Below are 18,182 nucleotides of genomic sequence, written 5' to 3' on the forward strand. Positions count from 1 at the left end.
GTGGAGGCAGAGAGAAAAGAAACTAGTACAAGAGCAATAAGGTTTCTAAGTCTAGAACTTTAGAGAAAATGTAGAAGAAAACGTTAAAGCAATGCCTCTAAACACTTTTTTTCTTATAAAGGATACAAGCACACTTCATATGCTTCAAATGTGACATCAATGTCTAATGTAGAAAATAGTGAGAACCCTGAAAACTGAAGAGCTAAGACTAAGTATGTAAAACCTGTCCCCCAGAGGAAACTATGGCTAGTGTTTTCCTCCCACACTCCTGGGTCTCTGAGCTTTCCTTGCTTGCATATACATTAGGAGCCAAAGCCTAGCAACATCCCTATCTCCTGTAAAAACTGACATGAAGGCGGGATACAGTGGCTCATGCCTGTAATCCCAGCACTTAGGGAGGCTGAGCTGGGCGGCCTGCTTCAGCCCAGGAGTTTGAGACCAGCCTGAGCAACATGGTAAAACTCTGTCTCTACAAAAAATACAAAAATAAGCTGGGCGTGGTGGTACAATCGTGTAGTCCCAGCTACCTAGGAGGCTGAGTTGGGAGGAGCACCTGAGCCCAGGAGGTTGAGGCTGCAGTGAGCTGTGATCACGCCACTGCACTCCAGCATGGTGACAGAGTGAGACCCTGTCCCAAGGTGGGGGGAAATCAACACAATCATTAGCTTCCAGAATTACTAGGATTGCTGGTTTGTAATCCGTAACTTATTTAAAAGTTTTCTTATAAGAGTGATTTATTACATAACATAAAATATTTTTAAGTGAAAAAATCTCAATATAGTCTTATACTTTTCAGTCTATTTACTTACTCTTTTAAAATGCGTGTTTTTCAATCCTTTATATTTTTTCTCTTATAAAAGTAATAAGTACCCATAATCTTATAAACCAGAAAAGACCACTCTTAATACCCTAGCACAACTGCCCTTTTTTCATATACTTGAAAAACAAGCGATCTTGGGACAACTAAATTTGGATCATGGTTTCAGGTGCTCCAAATCCTGAGCAGCAGTGTTATGGTCAGGAACAAGGACTCTGAAGCCACACTGCTGGGCTCCAATCACATAAATGCCAGCTTAGTTAGCTGTGCTCCTGCTTCATTTTCCTCATCTATAAAACAGACAATAAATAGGGTCTATCTCACAAGTTTGTTATGAGGATTAATATGCAAAGCACCAGGGCCGGGCGCGGTGGCTCACGCCTGTGATCCCAGCACTTTGGGAGGCCAAGGCGGGTGGATCACGAGGTCAAGAGATTGAGACCATCCTGGTCAACATGGTGAAACCCCGTCTCTACTAAAAATGACAAAAAATTAGCTGGGTGTGGTCGCGCGTGCCTGTAATCCCAGCTACTCGGGAGGCTGAGGCAGGAGAATTGCCTGAACCCAGGAGGCGGAGGTTGTGGTGAGCCAAGATCGCGCCATTGCACTCCAGCCTGGGTAACAAGGGCGAAACTCTGTCTCAAAAAAAAAAAAAAGAAAGAAAAAAAAAATGCAAAGCACCTGAAGAGTAACTGGCACAGAGTATGTGCTGCTAAGAGTTTGCTTTTTAATTTATTGTTACTGGTTCTTTTTTACTTCACATTATTATTATTTCCAGAGACAGGGTCTCACGGGCTGGATTGCAATGGTATGATCATAGTTCACTGCAAACTCAAGCTCTGAGACTTGAGGGATCTTCCTGAACCAGTCTCCCAAGTAGCTGGGACTACAGGCACATGCCACACCTTATTATTTTTTATTTTTTTTTGGTATAAATAGGGTCTCAAATTCCTGGCCTCAAGTGATCCTCCTGCCTTGGCCTCCCAAAATGCTTGGAATTACAGGCATGAGCCACCACGCCTGTCCTATTTCACACTATTTCTTAAGCAATCTATGTTATGAAAAAAAATGTGACATTGCTATTGCTAGTGGGGCTAAGGCAGGAGGTCTCCTTGAGCCCAGGAGGTTGAGGCTGCAGCGAGCTGTGATCATGCCACTGCACTCCAGTCTGGACAAGAGTGAGACTCTTTTTTTTTTTTAAAGACATGTGGCTGCGTTATGCCATAATATCTAGGATGGATGTGCTATTGTTCATTTAACCATTTCCATATCACTGGATCTCAAATGTTTGTGATTTTTATTATTATTACTTTTGAGACAGAGTCTCATTCTGTCACCCAGGCTGGAATGCAGTGGTGTGATCCTGGCTCACTGGCGCCTCTGCCACCCAGGCTCAAGCGATTCTCGTGCCTCAGCCTGCTGAGTAGCTGAGATTACAGGTGCCATGCCTGGCTAATTTTTGTATTTTTAGTAGAGACAGGGTTTCCCCATGTTGGCCAGGCTGGTCTCAAACTCCTGACCTCAGGTGATCTACCTGCTTCGGCACTGTGAAGTGCTGGAATTGCAGGTTTGAGCCATTGCGTCTGACTGCATATAACTTTTACAACTATGCTGTTTAACAGCTGTATAACATTCCATCAGACGCATGTCATTATTTGCCATTCACTGAGCTATATTTTTAAAATTTTTTTTTTTTTTTTTTTTTTTTACTAATCAAGCACCCACAATGAGCTATACATTTAAGATGCAATTTTTAACCAGTAAGAATAATGGTAGTAAGATCATCTGAAGGAAGGCTCCACAGGCCTGTTTGGATATTAATATAGCAATGGTACCTAAAAAAATTAGTATCACAAGTGTGTGACTCCTGCCTGACAGAGAGTGCTCTGAGGATAGGGCCATACCACACATCCATTGTCTCCTTTTCAGGCACTAGCTCAGGTGTCAGGGAGTATGTTTTCAGTATACCCACACTGAATTTATTTCCTTGAGCACCCTGCATTATTACTAGACACAAAGCCAAAGGGCTACGAACTGCCCAGAGTAACAATATGAGGGGCATGGCAGCAGGGCAAACACTAACAATAAAGGGAGAATTTTAGCAAGTAAATCTTATCTGTCCAACGGAAATTAGTGTTCTTTCTAGAATATACTTTCCTTCAGAAGTAAACAAACTGTGAACCAACCTTTGTACCACCAGACTTTACAGTTCAAAAGATGTAAATGTAATAGCCGTATGAGATAAAAGAAAATGGCTCCTTTGGGAGAATGGGTGTACCTAAAGGGTGCATCCAGCACCCTTTTATAACATTTCATAAATTTTATAATTTTTTATATTCATATATGAAAAAATATAAAAATATATATTCATATTTTATATGAATAAAACTAGAAATAGAAACTACCTGCACTATTGTGCATCTACTAAATGATTTCTGGAGGTACTCAAACCAAAAAACCAACAGTTTTCTCAATATGAATGTTATGAGGAACAAGACCAAGGTCCTGCTCTCACCTATGGTCCCCATGGCCAGCAGTGAGCCTGGTATGGCAGAGGCTCTCAATCAATAGCTGGTCAAGAGGTGTAGAAGTATAGCCCTTTTGAGAAGGATCCAGTTTGATTTTAGAAGCAACATTTCTTATTTTTAGGAGTCATACTTCTATTTGTGGACCATGTACTCCAGACTCCATTTAAACATTTCAAAATGTTTGTTTATTAGAAACATCTTTCAATTATTTCTATTTTTTATCTGGCTCATTGTTTTTTTTTTTTTTTTTTTGAGACAAGATCTTTCTCTGTTGCCCAGGCTGGAGTGCAGTTGCATGATTATGGCTCAATGTGACCTCAACCTCTCAAACTCAAATGATCTTCCTGCCTCAGGCTCCTGAGAAGCTGGGACCACAGTGCCACCATGCCCAGCTAATTCTTCTGATTTTTGCAGAGATGAGGTCTTACTAGGTTGCCCAGACTGGTCTCAAACTACTGGGGTCAGGTAATCCTCCTGTGTTGGCCTCCTAAAGTACTGGGATTACAGGTGTGAGCCACTGAGCCTGGCAAGCCCTTGTTTCTGGTTCTGGTAATGACCTGCCACATGGCAAGAGCTGGCTGTGAGGAGCCCTTTCCAGGCTGTCTGGTGACGGCTTACCAATGTTCACTGAATCTTCCCAGTCTTCCAGCACTTCAGTGACAATGAGCACATAGACATACGTCCTGTGCTTTCTCTCCTGGTTCTGAAGGGCAAAGAAAGAAAAACAGAGAGTTTTTCCGTAGAGAGCTGGAATTGCTGAAATGAAACACACTCTTACACATATGTCCAGAGAACTTAGACACAAAGATTCTAAACTTTTACTTTTTATGGTACTACAGTTATAGCTACATGATTCAAAATAGGCCACACTTGAATTTGAGGGTGTACTCTGGCTGGACTTCTAAAACCAAGTATTTACATTGGTTTTTCCTCCCCTTCCCCTAAATAAAACTTCACAGGAATGCTGTGATCCCTCAAGAAAAAGGCATCATATAAATTTAATTAGCTAGAACACCAGGGAGAGAAGACTGTGGATGGGTGGACCACCACAAAGGTCTCAAACTTCAGTGACCCCATCAAGACAAACAAACTGAGTGTGACACACACACACACACAACTCTTTGCCACTAACCCCATTCACCTCTTTTTTTTTTTTTTTTTGAGAGCGAGGCCTTACTCTGTCACCCAGGGTGGAGTGCAGTGTCATGATCATGGCTCACCATAGCCTTGACCTTCCTGACTCTAGGGGATCCTCTCAACTCAGCCTCCCAAGTAGCCGGTACAGGCACGCACCACCAAGCCCAGATTTTTTTTTTTTTTTGAGACAGAGTCTTGGTCTGTTACACAGGCTGGAGTACAGTGGCATGATCTTGGCTCACTGCAGCCTCTGCCTCCTGGGCTCCAGCCATTCTCCTGCCTCCTGGGCTCTAGCCATTCTCCTGCCTCAGATTCCTGACTAGCTGGGACTATAGGCATGCACCACCATGCCCGGCTAAATTTTTATTTTTAGTGGCGACAAGCTTCTACCATGTTGGCCAGGCTGATCTCGAATTCCTGACCTCAAGTGATACACCCTTCTTAGCCTCCCAAAGTGCTGGTATTAGAGAAGTGAGCCACCACACACAGCTAATTTTTGTATTTTTTTGTAGAGACAGGATTTCACCATGTTGTCCAAACTGGTCTTTAACTCCTAGGCTCAAGTGATCCTCCCACTTTGACCCCCTAAAATGCTGGGGTTAGAGGCATAAATCACAGTGCCCAGCCACCTTTAAAAAAAAATTTATTTATTGCTGGGGGTGGTGGCTCATGGCTGTAATCCCAGCACTTTGGGAGGCCAATGTGGGTAATTACCTGAGGTCAGGAGTTCCAGAACAGCCTGGCCAACATGGTGAATGAAACCCCATCTCTACTAAAAATACAGAAATTAGCCAGATGTGGTAGTGGGTGCCTGTAATCCCAGCTGCTTGGGAGGCTGAGGCAGGAGAATCACTTGAACCTGGGAGGTGAGGTTGTGGTGAGCTGAGATCACGCCACTACACTCTAGCCTAGGCAACAGAGCAAGACTGTCTCAAAAAAAAAAAATTTACATATGTATTTTTTCCATCAGAGACCTTTCTTCTGATCTTTTTACTGTTTAAACTTTTTGTAGAGATAGGGTCTCATTCTTTTCCTTGTGGGGTCCCAGTGTGCAATGGCTGCAAACAGCAGCTTCCTTGGTAGTGTATGCAGCCTGTTTCTTGTATGGGTTGCTCTAAGGGACCTTGGAGACAGGCCTTTCAGATGTACGTTCATGTGTCTGACCTTGCACTGCCCCAATGTAGGCTCCAAACAGGCATGCGAGGTGCCTTTGGAAAGCCCAAGGTCACTATGGCCAGGGTTCACATTGGCCAAGTGATCATGTCCATATGCACCAAGCTGCAGAACAAGGAGCATGTGATTGAGGCCCTGTGCAGGGCCAAGTTCAAGTTCCCTAGACCTCAGAAGATCCACATCTCAAAGAAGTGGGGCTTCACCAAGTTCAATGCTGATGAATTTGAAGACATGGTAGCTGAGAAGCAGCTCATCCCAGATGGCTGTGGGGTTAAGTACATCCCCAATAGTGGCCCTCTGGACAAGTGGCGGGCCCTGCACTCATGAGGGCTTCCACTGTGTCGCCCCCCTCATAATATAAACCAATAAATTTACTTCCTGTCCAAAAAAAAGAGAGAGATAGGGTCTCATTGTGTTGCTCAGGTTGGTCTTGAACTCCTAGCCTCAAGTGATCTTCCTGCCTCAGCTTCCCAAAATGCTGGGATTACAGGTATGAGCCACGGCACCCAGCCTCAGCTGATCTTTATTTCTTACTTTTTTCCCTGCCTTCCTTCAAATTTTTATCACAGCTTATTTCCCTGTTTTTCCTTTGTTATAGTTACTTGTCTTCTGTTTTTCTTCTGTCTCTCTATTCTTAGCTACTCTTCCTCATACCTTCGGAGAAGAGGAAGAAAGGTAGGAATGGGGTAAAATAGGAATGGGGTAAAATAATACTTACAAATAATTCTAGTAGTTTAGAGGAGACTACGGGATTTCTTCCTTGCTTTCTTTCTTTTTTTTTTAAAGCATGTTATTCTCTGTAGGTACTGTTTTCTTTAAAAAACTCACCGAGGTTGGGCATGGTGGCTCACCCCTGTAATCCCAGCATTTTGGGAGGCTGTGGCAGGAGGATCTATTAAGCCCAAGAGTTAAGAGACTAGCTTGGGCAACACAGCAAGACCCTGTCTCTAAAAAACATTTGGGAGGCTGGAGCAGGAGATTACTTTGAGCCCAGGACTCCAAGGCTGTAGTAAGCTATGACTGTGCCATGATACTCCACTCCAGCCTAGGTGACAGAGTGAGACCTTGTATCAAAAAGTTAAAAATAACTAAAAAAAAAAAACCTCGCTGAAATAGAGATGGCATTTTTCCAATGTTGATATCTGTGTGGTCCCCTCCCCCCACAACAGAGTCTTGCTCTGTCACCCAGGCTGGAGTGCAGTGGCACAATCTTGGTTCACCGCAACCTCTGCCTCCTGGGTTCAAGTGATTCTCCTGCCTCAGCCTCCCCAGAAAACTGGGATTACAGGCATGCGTCACCACGCCCGGCTAATTTTTGTATTCTTAGTAGATATGGGGTTTCACCATATTGACCATGCTGGTCTCGAACTCTTGACCTCATGATCTGCCCACCTCAGCCTCCCAAAGTGCTGAGATTAGAGGCATGAGCCACTGCACCTGGCCTCTGTGTGGTTATTAATCCATATCATTTGTACCAAAGATTCTAACAGACTTACCTCAAAAATTCCAACTAATCTTCCCAATGTCCCTTTTACTCCAGCCTGAAAAGTGAAAAGAAAAATTAATGCACTTGAATTATATTGCTGGCCTCATTCTGAGTCTTCTTAAGCAGTTTATAAAAAAACAAGAGGACATAGCTTGGGCAGACTCCAGATCTGTGAAGTAATACCAGTGTTTTCTATGTGTCATAGACTGCTAACAGCAGTGTATGCTCTGGGAAGTTAGAATGCCTCTCATTTCTTCTGGTTTCTCTCTCTTCTGCAAAGCCAGCCAAACAGAGCAAGACAATCAAGGCCAAGAAGCCACCATACCAAAAATATTTTAAGGTATTATTACTTCAGGTCAGGCACAGTGGCTCAATGCCACTTTGGGAGGGTAAAGTGGGAGGCTCGCTTGAGGATAAGAATTCAAGATCAGACTGGGCAACATAGCAAGGCCCTGCCTCTAAAATTTTTTTTTTTTTTGGGATGGAGTTTCGCTGTTGTTACCCAGACTGGAGTGCAATGGCACAATTTCGGCTCACCGCAACCTCTGCCTTCTGGGTTCAGGCAATTCTCCTGCCTCAGCCTCCCGAGTAGCTGGGATTACAGGCATGCGCCACCATGCCCAGCTAATTTTTGTATTTTTAGTAGAGACAGGGTTTCACCATGTTGACCAGGATGGTCTCAATCTCTTGACCTCATGATCCACCCACCTTGGCCTCCCAAAGTGCTGGGATTATAGGCCCGAGCCACCGCGCCCAGCTTAAAATTTTTTTAAAAAATTAGCAGGCAGGGCACGGTGCCTGTAATCCCAGCTACTTGGGAGGCTGAGGCAGGAGAATTGCCTGAACCCAGGAGGCGGAGGTTACGGTGAGCCGAGATCGTGCCATTGCACTCCAGCCTGGGTAACAAGTGAAACTCCATCTCAAAAATAAATAAATAAAAACTAGCAAGTCAGCCAGATGCAATGGCTCATACCTGTAATCCCAGCACTTTGGGAGGCCAAGGCAGGTGGATCACATGAGGTCAGGAATTCAAGATCAGCCTGGCCAACATGGTGAAATCCCATCTCTACTAAAAATACAAAAATTAGCCAGGCGTGGTGGCAGGTGCCTGTAATCCCAGCTACTTGGGAGGCTGAGGCAGGAGAATCAAATCAGTTGAACCTGGGAGGTGGAGGTGGCAGTCAGCCAAGATTGCACCACCGCACTGCAGCCTGGGTGACAGAGCAAGGCTCTGTTTCAGAAAAAGGTACGCATGTATGTATGTATGTATGTATGTATGTATGTATGTATAAATAAATATATATATATATATATATATATATATTGCTGACAGATCCAAGATGGCCAATCAGGAGCAGCTCAGGATTGCAGCTCCCAGTGAAAGTGCAGGGTGAGTGGGTACCGTATTTCCAGACGGATTTTTATTGCCCACAGACCAGGAGATTCCCAGGCGGAGGAGCCTCAAGGGTCATCAGCATGGCTGTTTGGGCTGATGCAGCTGTTTTGCTGGTGCTGCAGCACAGTGGTTCTCCGTACAAAATACATGGGTCCAGGTGCTATTTTAGTTGGTAATTGGAGCTCCTGGGAGACAGAGTCACCCACTCAACTGATAAAAAAGGGGACTAAAACGGGGAGCCAGGCCAGATTTCCAGGCAAGAAAGTGCCACAAATCTCAGCACAGCTGTTTTAGCTGGCGCAGCGGGTCGCTGCACGGGAAATCACACAGATCCTGGCACATGTTCAACAGGCAACTGGAACAACTGGGAGACAGAGTTGACCATTCAACTTAAAAAAAAAAGAGGTCTCTGAGGCAGGGAGCCAGGTGATCAGGCTCGGCTGGTTCCACCCCCACAAAAAAACAGCAATCGGAAATGCTCTGGATTGAGAGTTTCACAGCAAGCACAGCTGAACCCTGGGTGGTCCAGCTCTGTGGGGGAGAGGCATCCGCCATTACCGAGGCAGTCCACCACTACAGAGGTAGTTTGCCATTGCTGAGGCAGCCTGCCATTGCTGAGGCAATTCTAACTATACCCATATATAAACAGGACTGCAGGGAAGTACACATGGCAGCTGGGCAGAGCCCACAGCAGCTCAGCAAAGCCTCTGCAGGCAGGCAATGACTAGGCTGCCTCCTTGCTGGGCAGGGCAGCCCTGAAAAAAGGTAGCAGCACAACAGAAACTCATAAGTAAAGCCCTAACTCCCCGGGACAGAGCACCTGGGGAAAAAAAAGGGGAGATTTATGAGTTCTGCTGCAGCAGACTTAAACGTACCTTCCCAGCAGCTCTGAATGAACAACAGAGCTCACAGCTCAGCACTTGAGCTCCTATAAAGGACAGACTGTCTCCTCAAGCAGCTCTCTGACCCCTGTATATCCAAAGAGTCACCTCATAAAGGAGAGCTCAGGCTAACATCTGGCGGGTATCCTTCCGGAACAAAGATAGCAGAAGAAGAAACAGGCAGCAACCCTTACTGTTCTGCAGCCACTGCAGGTGATCCCCAGGCAAGCAGGGCCTGGAGTGGACCTCAGCAGTCCTACAGCAGAGGGGCCTGAATATTAGAAGGAAAACTAAGAAACAGAAAGAAATAACTTCATCATCAACAAACTGGGCGTCCACTCAGAGACCCAATCTGAAAGTCAACAACTATGAAGATGACAGGTGGATAAATCCACAAAGATGGGAAGAAACCAGTGCAAAAAGGATGAAAACACCCAAAACCAGAACACCTCTCCTCCTACAAGGGATCAGAACTCCTCACCAGCAAGGGAACAAGGCTGGATGGAGAATGAGTGTGATGAATGGACAGAATCAGGCTTCAGAAGGTGAGTAATAAGAAATTTCTCTGAGCTAAAAGAACATGTTCTAACCTGATGCAAAAAAACTAAGAACCTTGAAAAAAGATCTGATGAAATGCTAATGAGAATAAACAACTTAGAGAGGAATATGAGTGAATTGATGGAGCTGAAAAACACAACAAGAGAACTTCGCAAAGCATACACAAGTTTCAACAGCCGAACTGACCAAGCAGAAGAAAGGATATCAGAGGTCAAAATTCAACTCAATGAATTAAAACGAGAAGGCAAGATTAGAGAAAAAAGGGTAAAAAGGAATGAGCAAAGTCTCCAAGAAACATGGGACTATGTTGAAAAGACCTAATCTACGTTTGATAGGTGTACCTGAATGTGACGGAGAGAATGAATCCAAGCTGGAAAATACTCTTCAGGATATTATCCAGGAAAACTTCCCCAACCTAGCAAGGCAGGCCAATATTCAAGACCAGGTAATACAGAGACCACCACAAGATATTCCTCAAGAAGAGCAACCCCAAGGCACATAATCGTCAGATTCACCAGGGTTGAAATGAAGGAGAAAATGCTAAAGGCAGCCAGAGAGAAAGGTCGGGTTACCCACAAAGGGAAGTCAATCAGACTCACAGCAGATCTCTCGGCAGAAACCCTACAAGCCAGAAGAGAGTGAGGGCCGATATTCAACATCCTTAAAGAAAAGAACTTTCAACCCAGAATTTCATATCCAGCCAAACTAAGCTTTGTTAAGTGAAGGAAAAATAAAATCCTTTACAAACAAGCAAGTACTCCAAGATTTCATCACCATCAGGCCTGCTTTACAAGAGCTCCTGAAAGATGCACTGAACAAAGAAAGGAACAACCAGTACCAACCACTCCAAAAACATACCAAATGGTAAAGGGCATCGACACAACGAAGAAACTGCATCAACTAACAGGCAAAACAGCCAGCTAGCATCAAAATGGCAGGATCAAATTCACACATAACAATATTAACCCTAAATATAAATTGGCTAAATGCACCAATCAAAAGACACAGACTGGCAAACTGGATAAAAAGCAAAATCCATCGGTGTGCTGTATCCAGAAAACCCATCTCACATGCAAGGATACACAAAGTCTCAAAATAAAGGGATGGAGGAAGATTTACCAAGCAAATGGAGAGCAAAAAAAAAAAGCAGGAGTTGTAATTCTCGTCTCTGATAAAATAGACTTTAAACCAACAAAGATCAAGAGAGACAAAGAAGGGCATTACATAATGGTAAAAGGATCAATGCAACAAGAAGAGCTAACGATCCTAAATATATACGCACCCAATACAGGAGCACCCAGATACATAAAGCAAGTTCTGAATGACTACAAAGAGACTTAGACTCCCACACAATAATAGTGGGAGACTTTAACACCCCGTTGTCAGTATCAGACAAATCAACGAGACAGAAAATTAACAAGGATAGCCAGGACTTGAACTCAGACCTGGACCAAGCAAACCTAATAGACATTTACAGAACTCTCCACCCCAAATCCACAGAATATACATTCTTCTCAGCACCACATCACACCTACTCTAAAATTGACCACACAATTGGAAGTAAATCACTCCTCAGCAAATGCAAAAGAACGGAAATTATAACAAACAGTCTCTCAGACCATAGTGCAATCAAGTTAGAACTCAGAATTCAGAAACTAACTCAGAACCACACAGCTTCATGGAAACTGAACAACTGGCTCTTGAATGTTGACTGGATAAACAATGAAATGAAGGCAGAAATAAAGATGTTCTTCGAAACCAGCAAGAACAAAGACACAACATACCAGAATCTCTGGGAAACATTTAAAGCAGCGTCTAGAGGAAAATATATAGTAATAAATGCCCACATGAGAAGCAAGGAAAGATCTAAAATCGACACCCTGTCATCAAAATTCAAAGAGCAAGAGGAGCAAGATAAAAAAAACTCAAAACCTAGCAGAAGACAAGAAATAACTAAGATCAGAGAACTGGAGAAGATAGAGACATAAAAAACCCTTCAAGAAAATCAATAAATCTAGGAGCCGGTTTTTCAAAAAGCTAACAAAATAGACAGACCACTAGCCAGATTAATAAAACAGAAAACAGAGAAGAATCAAATTGATGCAATAAAAAACAATAAAGGGGATATCACCACAGATTCCACAGAAATACAAACCATCATCAGAGATTATTACAAACAACTCTATTCACATAAACTGATAAACCTGGAAGAAACGAATAAATTCCTGGACACTTGCGTCCTTGCAAGCCTAAACCAGGAAGAAGTCAAAACCCTGAATAGACCAATAACAAGGTCTGAAGTTGAGGCAGCAATTAAGAGCCTACCACACACAAAACAGTACAGGTCCAGATGGGTTCACAGACAAATTCTACCAGACAAACAAAGAGAAGCTGGTACCATTCCTTCTCAAACTATTCCAAACAATCCAAAAAGAGGGAATCCTATGAGACTAACATCATCCTGATACCAAAACCTGGCAGAGACTCAGCAAGAAAAGAAAACTTCAGGCCAATATCCATGATGAACATAGATGCAAAAATCTTCAATAAAATACTGACAAACCAACTGCAATAGCACATCAAAAAGCTTATCCACCATGATCAAGTAGGCTTCATCCTGGGGATACAAGGCTGGTTCAACATATGCAAGTCTAGAAACCAAAGACAAAAACCACATGATTACTTCAATTGATACAGAGAAGGCCGTTGACAAAATTCAACAGTGCTTTATGCTAAAAACCCCCAATAAACTAGGTATTGATGGAATGTATCTCAAAATAGTAAAAGCTATTTACAACAAACCAACAGCCAATGTCATACTAAATGGGCAAAAAACTGGAAGCATTCCCTTTGAAAGCTGGCAATAGACAAAGATGCCCTCTCTCACCACTCCTATTCAATATAGTATTCGAAGTTCTAGCCAGAGCAATCCGGCAAGAAAAAGAAATAAAGGGTATTCAACTAGGAAAGGAGGAAGCGAAATTGTCTCTATTTGCAGACAACATGATTGTCTATCTAGAAGACCCCATCATCTCAGCCCAAAATCTCCTGAAACTGATAAGCAACTTCAGCAAAGTCTCAGGATACAAAATCAATGTGCAAAAATCACAAGCATTCCTACACACAAATAACAGACTTAAAGAGAGCCAAATCAAGAACGAACTGCCATTCACAACTGCTACAAAGAAAATAAAATAACTAGGAATACAACTAACAAGGAACGTAAGGGACCTCTTCAAGGAAAACTACAAACCACTGCTCAATAAAATAAAAGAGGACACAAACAGATGGAGAAACATTCCATTCTCATGGTTAGGAAGAATCAATATTGTGAAAATGGTCATACTGCCCAAAGTAATTTACAAATTCAACGCTATCCCCATCAAGCTACCAAGGACATTTTTCACAGAACTGGAAAAAACCACCTTAAACTTCGCATGGGACCAAAAGAGAGCCCACATAGCCAAGTCAATTCTAAGCAAAAAGAACAAAGCAGGAGGCATCACACTACTGGACTTCAAACTATACCACAAGCCTACAGTAATCAAAACAGCATGGTACTGGTACCAAAACAGAGATATAGACCAATGGAACAGAACAGAGGCCTCAGAGGCAACACAACACATCTACAACCATCCAATCTTTGACAAACCTGACAAAAACAAGCAATGGGGAAAGGAGTCCCTGTTTAATAAATGGTGTTGGGAAAACTGGCTAGCCATGTGCAGAAAGCAGAAACTGGACCCCTTCCTGACTAATAACTCCAGATGGATTAAAGACTTAAACATAAGACCTAACACCACAAAAACTCTAGAAGAAAATCTAGGCAAAACCATTCAGGACATAGGCATAGGCATGGACTTCATGACCAAAATACCAAAAGCATTGGCAACAAAAGCCAAAATAGACAAATGGTACCTAATCAAACTCCACAGCTTCTGGACAGCAAAACAGTCATTAGAGTGAATCGGCAACAGAATGGGAAAAAAATTTTGCAATCTACTCATCTGACAAAGGGCTAATATCCAGAATCTACAGAGAACTAAAACAGATTTACAAGAAAAACACAAATAAGCCCATTCAAAAGTGGGCGAAGAACACTTTTGTAAAGTGTTCATACAGACACTTTACAAAAGAAGACATACATGAGGCCAACAAACATATGGAAAAATGCTCATCATCACTGTCATTAGAGAAATACAAATCAAAACTACATTGAGATATCATCTCACGCCAGTTAGAATGGCGATCATTAAGAAATCTGGAGACAACAGATGCTGGAGAAGATGTGGAGAAATAGGAATACTTTTACACTGTTGGTGGGAGTGTAAATTAGTTCAACCATTGTGGAAGACAGTGTGGTGATTCCTCAAGGACCTAGAAATAGAAATTCCATTTGACCCAGCAATCACATTACTGGGTATATATCCAAAGGATTACAAATCATTCTACTATAAGAACACATGCACATGAATGTTCACTGCAGCATTGTTTGTAAGAGCAAAGACCTGGAACCAACCCAAGTGCCCATCAATGATAGACTGGACAGGGAAAATGTGGCATATATACACCATGGAATATTACGCAGCCATCAAAAACAATGAGTTCGTGTCCTTTGTAGGGACATGGATGAACCTGGAAACCAACATTCTCAGCAAACTGACACAAGAACGGAAAATCAAACACTGCATGTTCTCACTTATAGGTGGGTGTTGAACAATGAGAACACATGGACACAGGGAGGGGAGCATCACACACTGGGGTCTGTTCGGGGGGAAATAGGGGAGGGACAGAGTGGGGTGGGGAGTTGGGGAGAGATAGCATGGGGAGAAATGCCAGATATAGGTGACAGGGAGGAAGGCAGCAAATCACACTGCCACGTGTGTACCTATGCAACAATCTTGCATGTTCTTCGCATGTACCCCCAAACCTAAAATGCAATGAAAATAAATAAATAAATAAAAATTAGCCAGTCACGGTGGCATGCACCTATAGTCCCAGCTACTGGGGACGCTGATGTGAGACAATCACTGAATCCAGGAGTTCAAGGTTGCAATGAGCTATGACTGCACCACTGCACTCCAGCCTGGGTGACAAAATGAGACCATGTCTCAATCAATCGGTCAGGTACTGTGGCTCACACCTGTCATCTTAGCACTTTGGGAAGCTGATCACTTGAGTTCAGGAATTCAAGACCAGCTTGGGCAACATGGTGAAACTCTATCTCTACAAAAAATACAAAAATTAGCTGGGTGTGATGGTGCACGCCTGCAGTCCCAGCTACTTGGCAGGCTGAGGTGGTAGGGTTGCTTGGGTCCGGGAGGTGGAGGTTGCAGTGAGCTGAGATCACACCACTGCACTCCAGCCTGGGCAAAAGAGCCAGAGCATGTCTCTAAATACATACACACATGCCTACATACATACATACATCTATAGATTACTTAATTCATTTACTCATTGATTCAACAAATGGCAGGGAGAGGGACAACTTCAGTGATAGTTTTTTGTCACCCAGGCTGGAGTGCAGTAGCACGATCTCGGCTCACTGCAACCTCTACCTTCTGGGTTCAAGCGATTCTCCTACCTCAGCCACCCTACAGCCGGCGCCTGTAGTCCCAGCTACACCCAGCTGATTTTTTTTGTATTTTTAGTAGAGACGGGGTTTCACTATGTTGGCCAGGCTGGTATTGAACTCCTGACCTCATGATCTGCCCGCCTCGGCCTCTCAAAGTGCTGGGATTATAGGTGTGAGCCACCGCACCCAGCCTAGATCTTTTTAATATATACTTTTTTTTTTCTCTTTCTTTTCCTCTTCTGAGACAGAGTCTCACTCTGTTACCCAGGCTGGAGTGCAGTGGCACGGTCTCGGCTTACTGCAACCTCTGCCTCTCAGGTTCAAGCAATTCTACCACCTCAGCCTCCCAAGTAGCTGGGACTACAAGTATGCACCACCAAGCCCAGCTAATTTTTGTATTTTTGGTAGAGATGGGGTTTCATCATGTTGGCCAGGCTGGTCTTGAACTCCTGACCTCAAGTGATCCGACCACCTCACAGTCTCAAGCAACTGGGACTATAGGTGCATGCCAACACACCAAGCTAATTAAATTCTTTTTTGGTAGAGACGAGATCTTGTTGTGTTGCCCAGGCTAGTCTTGAACTCCTAGCCTCAAGTAATCTGCCCACTGTGGCTTCTCAAAGTACTGGGATAACAGGTGTGAGCCACTGGGCCAGGCCTGGATGACATATTTTGAAATTAATTTTTGCTAATTATCTGTCAAGGAACTCTGTTCATTTCTCTTGCCAACATGTTGGCTTTCTTTACTATTTTATATCCATCCCACGTGGCTTTGGTCTTCTTGAATGGAAATGTCTAAGTAAGACATTTCTTTTTTTTGAGACGGAGTGTCACTGTTGTTACCCAGACTGGAGTGCAATGGCACAATCTCGGCTCACCGCAACCTCTGCCTCCTGGGTTCAAGCAATTCTCCTGCCTCAGCCTCCCAAGTAGCTGGGACTACAGGCATGGGCCACCATGCCCAGCTAATTTTTGTATTTTTAATAGAGACAGGGTTTCACCATGTTGACCAGGATGGTCTCAATCTCTTGACCTCGTGATCCACCCGCCTCGGCCTCCCAAAGTGCTGGGATTATAGGCTTGAGCCACCGCGCCCGGCCTCTAAGTAAGACATTTCTTAAGTAAGAAAACAAAGTTGTCTCTCTACAATTTTAGAAATAACTTCCCTTCCATAGCCAGCTAAAACTAGCTAGGGTATACTTCATGAATTAACTAATGAAGCTGCCTGAACAAGTGAAACAAGCTGCTCGGCCAGCCTGGGTTGGAAAGCCAGTTCCGTACTCTGATCCCAGGCAGCCTGAACACACTCCGCTCATCTCCTGAGACACATCACCTGTGCTCCTGCCAGAAGGCTCCACTAAGGGTCTGGGAGGAGAGCTGTTGGGGCAGATGAAGGCCTTGGGGGACAAATGTGAGAAAAGATTTAAGAGGCCTCATTCACCTTTCTCCTCCACAAAGGAGAGAGAGCATTCTCTTTAGCAGCTACTATCCTATTGTTTTTTTCTTAAAGAAACTAAAAGTTTATAAAACAATCTCCAAACTTTTAGGGTATACCTCAATTTAATGTTATGACAACTCAATAGAATTCATTGAAAACTTTTCTGTGGCTGGGCATAGTGACTCATTGCTTATAATCCCAGCACTTTGAGAGGCCAAGGCAGGTGAACTGCCTGAGCTCATGAGTACGAGACCAGCCTGGGCAATATGGTGAAACCCCATCTCTACAAAATACAAAAAATTAGCCAGGCATGGTGGCATATACCTGTAGTCCCAGCTACTCAGGAGGCTGAAGTGGGAGGATCACCTACGCCCAGAAGTCAGAGCTGCAGTGAGCCACAATCACACCACTGCACTCCAGCCTGGGTAACAGAGAAACTGTGTCTCAAAAAAAAAAAACAAAACAAAGTAACTTCAAAAAACAAAACTTTTATTTAATAATAGTAACCTCTAGCTGGGTGCAGTGGCTCAAGCCTGTAATCCCAGCACTTTGTGAGGCTAAGATGGGTGGATCACCTGAGGTTGCGAGTCTGAACCAGCCTGATCAACGTGGAAAAACCCCATCTCTATTTAAGAAAATAAATAAAATAAAAATAAAAATAACAGTAACCTCTGCATTTGATACTAACATATATCTATGATTCACTCTGCTTGATGCAGTTAAGAAAAATTTAAAAGTACCTATTTAAAATAGATACAAATGTGTAAAATCTAGTGTAAATTAAATAATGCCATTTGTACACCAACATTTCAGGGGTATTTTTCACTTCTAATTAGTCCGCCAACTTATAAAATATAGATACTAATGATGTTGTTTATTTAAAGAGATGATGTCTATGTTGCCCAAACCGGCCTCAAACTCCTGGGATCAAGCAATTCTCCTGCCTCAGCCTCCTGAGTAGCTGGGATTACATGTGCATGCCACCATACCCAGCTAATAATATTTTTATTTGTCCCTTAGCCTTTCTTTCATAAAATTTATGGGATCTAATTAGCAGAATTCTATTTAAAGTGATATTTACAGTTTTAAAAATTGGAATTGAGCATTTTTCTCAGGAAGAGGTCCCCCCTTTAGTAAAAGGATTTCAGTTCTTTAAAGTCATAGTGCTGACAAAAAGAAAAATTTCTTGCAGG

The 18,182-nt window shown here is 43.2% G+C and overlaps 1 protein-coding gene and 1 non-coding gene across 2 annotated transcripts in view; one reads left to right on the top strand and one right to left on the bottom strand.

Moving 5' to 3' along the window:
• Positions 1–18,182, bottom strand: part of NUDT3 (nudix hydrolase 3) — a 129,592-nt gene that overhangs the window by 12,087 nt on the left and 99,323 nt on the right. Inside the window, exons 3-4 of the mRNA XM_002746452.7 lie at positions 7,152–7,196; positions 3,964–4,048 (exon numbers count right to left, since the gene is read on the bottom strand). Coding sequence (XP_002746498.2) covers positions 3,964–4,048; positions 7,152–7,196 — 130 coding nt within the window. The remainder of the gene's footprint in view (positions 1–3,963; positions 4,049–7,151; positions 7,197–18,182) is intronic.
• Positions 5,489–5,618, top strand: LOC118153347 (small nucleolar RNA SNORA70). Its single transcript, XR_004742587.1, has one exon. It is a non-coding gene; the product is annotated as a small nucleolar RNA SNORA70 (small nucleolar RNA).

Source organism: Callithrix jacchus, chromosome 4 (assembly GCF_049354715.1).
Source record: "Callithrix jacchus isolate 240 chromosome 4, calJac240_pri, whole genome shotgun sequence".
In the NCBI taxonomy this organism is placed as follows: Eukaryota; Metazoa; Chordata; class Mammalia; order Primates; family Cebidae; genus Callithrix; species Callithrix jacchus.